Genomic DNA, 9,459 nt, shown 5'->3' on the forward strand with positions numbered 1-9,459 from the left:
GCACATCCAACCTGCACAACCAGGCAAGAGGGAAGAAGCCCTCCCCCAGCACGATACATGCTGTGACAGAGACAGACATCCTTCCAAGAGCTGCTTTTCCTGGCTTGCAGTTAGAGAAACATGTACTTTCCTCAAGCTGCCCAGGTTGCTGTTGCAAGGATTTGCAGCAGGGCTGCTCTGCAGCATGTCAAACCATGGTGTCCTCATCCAAACACGCTGCCTGGACAGGCCATCCCTCCCACACAGCCCACGAAGTGTAATCCCTCAAGCATCATTGAAACCTTGCAAGCATCAATAAACAAGCATGGAGCTTCTCCATCACCAGCCCACAGCCCAGGGAAAGCCACAGCTGCAAAAGCTCTTATGTGGAGGTTTACTCAGACCTTAAGTAGACTTGCAATTAAACATCAGCAAAACATCAAACTGCTCTTATTGTCTGTGTACTTCACAAGTCCTTTATAATCATGGCATAGTCACTATTTTCTAACGCTCTATGGCCACCATGCACCAGAGAATGCACCAGGGACATGCAACGTACTGAATAAAGTGTTTCAACAAACCAGCGTGGAGCCTGTATCAAATTGGGTTATGGGGTCAAAAAAACGTGGCCACGCTACCTCCCTTCCTTTCACTAGGCAACATCATTTTCTTCTGATGACTGTCCAGTTTGTGGACCCCACTGCAAATGCAGTTTCCTACCTGAAGTATAAACAGAGGACAAGTCAGCCAGAGGGATCTGCCTTTTCCCCAGGAACACCAGGAGGAACTACAATAGACAGCCGGACATCCCTAATAGACTGGCTAAGCTAGACGGCATCCAGAAAGGAAGGGCAGAAGCAAGCAAGAAGCAAGTTTATCAAACCTATAAACATGCAATAGGAGATGTGCAGTGCAGAACATATTTGCAGTGAGAATGGCTTTCCTGCAGCTCATCGTGACCTCTCCTCTAGGTACAACAGTCCTTCCCTGCACCAGCAGCAAACAGGGCAGACCAGCAGGGCTCTGCCCCTGCCCAGCATTTACCTACTCAGCTCAGAGGAACGATGTTGGTTTCTATTTTCTATTTGGGTCAGAGCAATCACAGACGTGAGTAGGGATTGGGTGAAGAACTCAATGAGAGCAGCCCCGCAGAGAAGGACTTGGGGGTTCTGGTGGACAAAAAGCTCAACATGAGCCAGCAGTGTGTGCTTGCAGCCCAGAAGGCCAACTGCATCCTGGGCTGCATCAACAGAGGGGTGGGCAGCAGGTGGAGGGAGGTGATTGTCCCCCTCTGCTCTGCCCTTGTGAGGCCCCACCTGGAGTGCTGCAACCAGGTCTGGGGCCCCCAGCACAAGGAGGATGTGGATCTGTTAGAGGAGTTCAAGGCCAGGTTGGATGGGGCTTTGGGCAGCCTGATCTAGCGGAAGGTGTCCCTGCCCATGGCAGGGGGGTGGAATTAGATGATCTTTAAGTTCCCATCCAGCCCAAACCATTCTGTGATTCTATGGGCCAAGGTCTCCCGGAAGCACTTATTTTGACAGAAAAGCACAAGTTGTGGAGACAGCTTCTCACACATTCTGTCTCGTTACACAACTCATTTCCAGACAACATGTGTTGTTAAAAGGAAACAGTGAGTTCACAAAAACAAATGAGTGTGCAACCTGAGACTGCTTCGGTAGCTGTGTGTCATTATGGATTTAAGATGTTGCCAACCAGTACACACAGTTGGATGTTATTTATATGAATCAGTTTTGAATTGCTTGGCATTCGCACACAGTCCTGCTGAGAAGTTGACTATAACCTGCCAAAGCCAGTGATCAACCCTGCACGGGACCTTTGGAGCCCAGCAGAAAGCATCTTTGCAAATTAGCCCAGCCGCTCCTGCTGAGACGACTCCAGCACTGAAATCCTGAATCGAATGCACCTCCTCAGACTTCCTGACACATTTTGGACCAGTTCTTCATCGTGTTTAGCTTGTAGAAGTCCTACTGAGCCCAGCAGAGTTACTCAGGTCTTAGACCCGATCTGATCCAGGCCTACTGGTGATACAAACAAGCTCTGCCTGTCCGCTGCCGAGCCACTGGGCTGGCTGAGCTCACTGTAGGCCACAGGAGGCTGCACGGAGTCAGCCTGAGACCCCGGGAGGCTTTCCACAGTAGCATCAGGGATGATTCTGCTCATCGGTGAACTGTTTTCAGCAGAAAATCAGTGAGAACTGGCATAAGTAACATTCATTACTTAGTTCGGAGAATAGAGCAAAGATTACTACAGCTCGTGCACATAAAACCAGCAGCATTTATCAGCAGAGGGATTACAGCAGCTATGAAAGGGAGAGATCTGATTCATCTGTCAAGAGCCCCGAAGTACAAAACTGTCTGCAAACACGGTGAGCCACGGATTCCTAACTTCGTTAACCATGCTTTTACTCAACTGCTGCTCCATCCTAAGCAGAACTGAGCCTGAGTTCTTGGAAAAGGACAAAGCAAACAGAAAAGCAAATACGTTTATTTCAGTCTGCTGAGTGTTTTATAAACCACAGCGTGTCGGTTCTTCACAAGTTTGATACCTTAACTCTACTTAGGTATTTCTCCGCTCCAGGCTTCCTCATGTAATTGAGCTTAGCAACTGAGTTTCACTATAATGTGTCTATGGAAAGTTAAACACAATGAACCACATCACTGAAAGTTGACGGGCCATTATCAATCGCTTTACAATTCAGGAGGCAGTGGGCTGCCCTGCATTTTTCAGAGTTTTCCAGCGTGATCTCAAGCTTCAGCACTGATCTCAAATCAAGGTAATATCTTGCATCCAGAATATGGGAGAGCCCACACTCTGATCAGAGAACCTCATGACAGCTGCCCTGCACTGGGATAAGGCAGTTCAAAGCCTTCCAGATAAACAGCGTGACAGCTTAGAGCAAAGTATGCTCTGTATGGTGCACTCAGACACAGAACGAATTCCCAAAGCGATGCAACAAACCCTGTGAGTGCCTGCCTTTAGAGAATGCCTCCAAGCCCTCTCCTCCACAGAGACCTCTTTGCTTTTGAGGGTAATATGGCACTGATGCTTTATCTCTGTTTTAGCCTCTACAAGGACTGCACAGCAGGATGAGTGTCACTGCTCTCTCCCACGAGCTCGGCATTTTCAGACTTGCGACAGGGGTAAGTTTTTCATGTGAGAGAAAGCAAGCACCTCCAAGCAAATGCAAAGTTTCTCTGTGGACCTATGCTGCAACCTCGGACCCCTGCAGTGGCCATGCCTGGGCTGTGAGGCATTGCCCAGCATGGGGCCATTGCCAGCCTGTTCCCCACCTCCCCAAAAGTGGTCACTCACCACTCGAGGCTTCTGCTGGTCCAGGGTCTGCAGGAAGGCGGGCGTTTGGTCCAGGGTGCGCTCGGGGTCACTGGAGATGTCCTCCTCTGACTCCTCCCAGGATGATGAGAAGCCAGTGGAAGAGGCTGAGGATGATGAGAGCTTCCGGACAGGCAGGTTGCTGGGGGGCACGGCACCCGCCTCCTCCTCCGGGCCCCCCAGGTCCGTGATGATGACGGCAGGGATGCTCCCACTGATGGCTGGGCATCGGCCCTCCAGTCCTGTGGGGGCCACTACCATGTCTCCTTGCTGCTGTCCAGGCCCTGATGGCTCCAGAGGGCTGCTACCCTCCGCCTGCCCCACAGCCTGCGCCTCCATCATCACTAGGCCCCCCAGGGACCCTTCAGTGCTCGGCTGCCTCAGCACCTCACCAGCATCGGGGTCCTTGCTCTCCCCATAGGCTCGCAGCCGGGGTCCTGTGCCAAGCCCCACCGCTGGTGCTGTGGGGCTGGCAGGCCGCGGTGAGGATGGCCAGGGCGAGGACGGCCGAGGAGAGGACGGCCCAGGGCTCCATAAGAGGTGGGCAGCAGAGCTGTGCGCCTGGATGTGTGCCTCGAAGAGCCCCACTTTCTGGTTCACTTGGACATTGTGCAGCTCCCGCTGCAGGCAGCGTGCCACAGGGGAGCCTGGCTGCCCATCTCCGTCCCGGCTGCCCCTCCGTCCCCCAGGGCTGCCCAGCTGCTGCGGGGGCTCCTCAGGCAGTGGCAAGAAGAAAGCAGAGCCAAGGCACGGCGTGCGGGGCGGCACAGCGGCTGGGCTGAAGACAGGGAGTGAGTGGCAGCCGCCGGGTGTCTCCGGGCTCCTGGGCAGGACTTGTCTGGGAGGAGACGGTGTCTTGCTCCCACCGCTTGTCACCTCGCTGTTGCTATTCATCATCACCAAGCTATTGAACGCATAGCAGTACACAGCCATAGTAGTCAGCCAGGGTGCACAGGGAGGCCACCACCACCGCCTCGGCGCTCGGGCTCAGCGGGGCTGCCGGGGGTCTCTCCACACCGGGAGTGGCAGCATCACCAGCAGGCAGAAGGGGAGCTGGGCTGGCCCCGGCACACAGCTCCATAAAATGGAAAGCCTGGGGAGAGAGAGAGAGAGAAAAGTGGTGAGAGTGACTCTACTCCCCCCTGAGTTTGCCCTCTAGCTGTGTACACCGCTGGCTAAACCCTTCCCTTCCCGGGTGGCCCCTGCTGCCACGGATCCTGAGGACGCCTGCGCGCATCCCGGTGTGCTGCCTTCAGGAACATGGGCCACACTGGTCACCTGAAGAATATGAGCCAAGGGGAAATCAGTTTGGAGGCTGCTTCCCCTCCTTCCTGCCCTTCCTGACACTTCCCTAGGCTGTCTGTTGATGAAGCCACAGAACTGGTGTCCAAGAAGATACTGCAGAGTCAGCAGCTAGTCCCACAACAGAACTGGGGAGTTACAGCCAACTAGTGCGAACTTTCGAGGTGGAAAAAAAGTTGGAAGCTTCTGAGTATCTCTCCCAAAAGGTGTCATTTTCCGAATGAAAGAAAAAACTCCAAAGAGCTCAAATTTGCTACCTTCTGGTTTGTCACCTGTGTCCAACCATGATCCAGTCTCGTGCACGGATTTCCGTTCAGTAACTGCCTGCCCAGTTTTGTACGTTATGGGACCACGTCTCCACTAGCTCCTTACCTACCCATGTACAACAACATCTTCACATATGCCCTGTCTAAGCGTGTTTCCCTTGCACACACCTGCCTTCTGGGATGCCGACTGCTGCAACCACCTCCAAGTTACAGCCTGGGTCCCACGTATGCACATGGCTGGTGGTGTTTGCCCTACTGTGAGAGTGTGCATGCATGTAAGAGAGGCTCTGCTTTTGTATGCGGCCATCTGTGCCCCTCTGTACTTTTGTGTGCCTTCCTTTGTGTCCGTTTATTCCATGTGCTGCTGGAGCCGCAATCCTCATGCTATGCCAGGGAATGAGGAGCCCATAAAAACGCAGGCTGACTGGGGGTGCGGGCTTGTTTACACACACACGTGCTAACCCTGGCTGTGGCTGCACACTTCTTTGGAAGTACCTGTGTGTGATGCTGGCACCCCTGCGAGGACCCAGGCAGATAAATGCCAACAGGTCTAGGCGCAGTCCCCAGTGTCTCTGTAACCAAAGGCTCCCCATCACTCCAGGCACCTCTCTGTGGCTCAGGAGAGCGCAGGCTGTGCAGAACCCCCCTCTCCACACGGCCCCCCGGCACCGCAAGGCGCTGGGACACATTTTGGGGCCGGGACAGCCCGCCTGAGCCTCCCCCATCCGGGGGGGAAGCATCCAGCCCCCGGTCCCCTCCACCTCTCCCCTCCCTCCCTCCCTCCCCACCACCGCCCCGTACCTGCCTGCGGGCTCCGCGCCCGCCTCAGTGCTCGCCGCCCGGCAGCGCCCGCAGGCGCCGGCGGCCGCAAGGCGCTGCTGGAGCCATCCCCGCGGGCACGGGGCGCGGGGCGCGGCCGGGAGCCTCGCTGTGCCCGCGGCTCTGCTCGGCTCTGCGGGGAGCTGGGGGAAGGGAAGGGAAAGGGAGGGAAGGGGGAGGCCGCCGGGCTCCCCGCTCCGCCGGCTCCCGAGGCTCCGCGCCCCGGCCAGGTCCGCGGGGCGGCCGCGGAGCCCGCTCCCGGTGCGGCTTTGGAAATGCGGAGAGAGGAGGAGGAGGAAAAGGGAGAGGAGCCGAGAGAAGGAGGAGAGCAGAGAGGGAGGGGGTAGGAAAGCAGGAAGGAAGTTGTGAGCCTGTCTGGGGTTGAACTCAGCGGAACAAGTTTCTTTTTTTTTTTTTTTTTCTCTCTCTCTGCCGCTTGGCAGGACCGCTGGAGGGAAACACTGAAAAAAAAAAGTTTCCATTGTTAACTAAGAAAAAAAAAAACACGTTTCGGCCTCTGTGGGTTAAAGATACACGATCCATTTTCCACCCCTAGCCCCAGAGCACGATGTCTGTCTCAGTGCGTGTCTCTGCACCCCGAGCCCTGCGTGAGGCCTGGCCCCATGGCCCAGGGGTCCCCACGGCCACCGCCAGCAAGGCAGACGGGGCACAAAGCAGACAGGAATCCTCACGTGTTTCACTTTCCAGCCACCCTACTGGCCTTGGTATCCTGCCCCTGTGTACAATGTTTGAGGCAAAGGCTGGTCCCTACACCCATAGGAACAAAGGCCTGGGGGTCCCTGATGTCCCCCTGCACCCAGCTTGAAGGCAGAGACTAACCCAGCAGCTTCACCCCGCATCCTCCTTCCTCCAGACACAACGGCTTGGCCCCTGTGCTTCTCAGCACGCTGCTCCTTCACATCGGTCCAAAGGTGGCACAAAGTCCTCCCTGCCAGGCTGGGTGGCTTTGGGCGAACGTGTCCCGATGGGGCAGGTGGCTCCCAGATACCAAACTCCAGGCATGTGAAGACATCACGGGCACATCCGCTCACTGTGGCTCTGCCCCAGGTTTGCACAGGGCCGCAGCTACCGTGTCCAGGACAAAATCTGTCCTTCCTGATGCAGGGTGGACCACAGACAGCTGTTTCCCAGCTCCTGCAGCCCCCAGGCACAGGTCCCACTTGGCAGAAGGAGCAGGCTGTTGGCTGTGATACAGCACGATTTCTGTATCAAGATAACTCATTGGAAATAGCTGTCTCTATGTCAGCACTTCAGGAGAGCAGGCTGAGCAATTTGTTCTCAAAGTAGGAGTCAAGGTCAAACCCGGATGGCAGCTTTTGGGTTGGTCTGGACTGGCCAAGGGAAAAAAAAAAAGAACTGCTATTTGTCTCTGCTAGGATTTCTCAGATAGGAATTTCCCCTAGAGAGGGAAATTGATGTCACAGTGGATCAGCTTTTTGTAATTAAGACTTAACCTCTGGAGTGTAAACAGGAGCAGAAAGCTCTGAACCTGCAGGTGGGGATTGCCAATCCTCCAGGCAGACAGACAGAGACACCTAGAACAAGTTTATGTTTGTTTTTCCAGTAAGAGAGATGTTATTTTGAATTCAGTGCAGGAAAGGAGATTTTTAGACTCTTTCCACTTGAATCTGTTTCCTCAGTTAGGAACTGGTCTTTCATGAAATAAAGTATGCGATCAATCTTTCTCAGAAAAGCGACCCCTCTGAGTATAAAGGCACTATTCATGAGCACGAGATTACCCATGTGTGCAAATATCTGCAGATTCTGGTTATTTGTTGCTCCCGTTCCCTTGTGACTGCATACACACATCAAAAAGTAGGGACACTTGAAAGAAATAAGGAATTCAGAAATACACGCAGATGAACAGCTTAAAAGAGCTGCATTACACTATGCATGTATTTGCAAGCATTACGGATATTCGTTTGCATGTTTTGACTGTTCTTTAGGGCTATTTGTGTTAGGAGTATTTACACAGCGTAACCAGGATAGGTGCTTAAAGCTTACAGTGCTTAAAGCCCTTTCTTAAAGTCACACAAATTCAAGCACCTTCTGATATACATCTTATCTGTATGGGACAGGACAAAGAAGCGGTGAATTCACTGTGGCATATTTACTGATAGAAAACTCCCTAAGGGAGACATGGCCTTAAAATACGGCAGATTTTTGTCAAAAGAATAGAAATACGTGATGTTAGAGCCAGAGCTAGAGCTGTTCTGTGGGCATTACATACAACAACAAACTTTTCTTTAAGAAGGAAGTGGCTAATAAAAGTTGAAAGAAAAAAAAAAAGGCCTAGGGATAAATCTCTTTACAGAATGGGCAGGTACAGGAGGGAAATAATTGCTTCCAGATAGGAGCCAGGCAGACGTCCACATTGTATAGCAAAGAAAGCGCAGTTGGCTTTCAGTACGCTTGTTTCCAATCAAGTGGAAACTGAGCGTCTGAGTTTAGACTAAATGGAAAGCACAAACTGAAACACGTTGCTAGTCCAAACCATGGACAAGGATGGAGGCAAGAAAGTAGATGAGTATTTTTCATAGATACAGATGGAAGTCTGCAAACACCGTCACTGCTGTAGATGCCTGGTGCTGCTGAGGGGCCCCCTGTGGGTCTTTGGCACGGTTGTGTTAGGTGCTGTAGAAAGAGAACAGAAGGATGGCCCCACTTTGATCTGCAATCTCAGCACACATCATCAACCAAAGTGCAATTTTCATTCTCAAAAGATCTTGCTTCTGCTTAAGCCATGTTCTTCATTTGAATTGAAGAGGTATACTCTTGTTTGTAAAGAAAAATAGTGCAGTACTTGAGGATATTGAAGTAGGCTGGGTTAGGACTTCATATGCAAACACAAGCTTCTATTTTGGCATTTTGTTCCTGTTCAAGAGGGTGAGGCACAAAATCTTCCACTTAAGAAGGGCATGTGTTCACTGCAGGATGTATTTATTCCTGAAACAAAGCAAGGACAGACAATTACAGAAGGCCACGAGGATATCCTAGCTGTGTAACATCTCCTGCTGACACATGGCTATATCACAGCTGTCAAAGTCAGTGACCTCCCAGCACCTTGTTCCCAATGTGCTTGCTGCGCCCAGCGATCATAAGAAGCGTGTGTGGCTCAGCTACGGCCACTGCAACCCTGGTCCCAGGACTGCCCAGAGCTACAGGGTCAGAACTGTGGGTAGGGACAGGACCTGATGTCTATGAATTTGGGGTTGGGGAAGAGGGGATTTGGGGTGGCTGTCCTGGCCCCAAAGAGCAGTATGTGGGGGAAAAAGACCTGCAGAGTATTGACATGCTGACCCCTGGGATAGTATCTAAACAGTTGCCAGAGCATGAAGATGAAGACAGTGATCCTGGCCTCTGGCAAAGTGACACTCACATTATTGTGAGGGTCTGTGGTTTGGCAATAGACTGACTCCCCCAGACTGAGACGTGTTGCAAACCTCAGCACTTTACACTCCATGGCATATTCCCCTGACTTGCTTTCCTTAGGGAAAACCCAGGAAGATTTGTACTGGTTTGAAGAACCTGTTCCCCAATCCAAACCGCAATAACAAGCAAAAAAACAACAACAACAACAACAATAATAATAAATAAAATAAAATAAAATAACATAAAATAAAATAAAATATAATAATAATAATTTAAAAAGATCCTGTACTGCAGAAATACCTCCTTCCATGGAAAGGGGAGAACAGTTGTGTGATCGATGCTGGTGATC

General features: G+C 52.1%; 1 protein-coding gene across 1 annotated transcript in view; it reads right to left on the reverse strand.

The window, feature by feature from the left end:
- The window catches only part of ITPKB (inositol-trisphosphate 3-kinase B), a 59,796-nt gene extending 53,726 nt beyond the window's left edge, over positions 1 to 6,070 (reverse strand). The window contains exons 1-2 of the mRNA XM_040550633.1: positions 5,700 to 6,070; positions 3,313 to 4,423 (exon numbers count right to left, since the gene is read on the reverse strand). Of these exons, the coding sequence (XP_040406567.1) occupies positions 3,313 to 4,263 (951 nt within the window). The 5' untranslated portion in view covers positions 4,264 to 4,423; positions 5,700 to 6,070. The remainder of the gene's footprint in view (positions 1 to 3,312; positions 4,424 to 5,699) is intronic.
- Between the last annotated feature and the right edge of the window lie 3,389 nt (positions 6,071 to 9,459).

The sequence above is a fragment of the Cygnus olor genome, chromosome 3, assembly GCF_009769625.2.
Source record: "Cygnus olor isolate bCygOlo1 chromosome 3, bCygOlo1.pri.v2, whole genome shotgun sequence".
Classification (NCBI taxonomy): Eukaryota; Metazoa; Chordata; class Aves; order Anseriformes; family Anatidae; genus Cygnus; species Cygnus olor.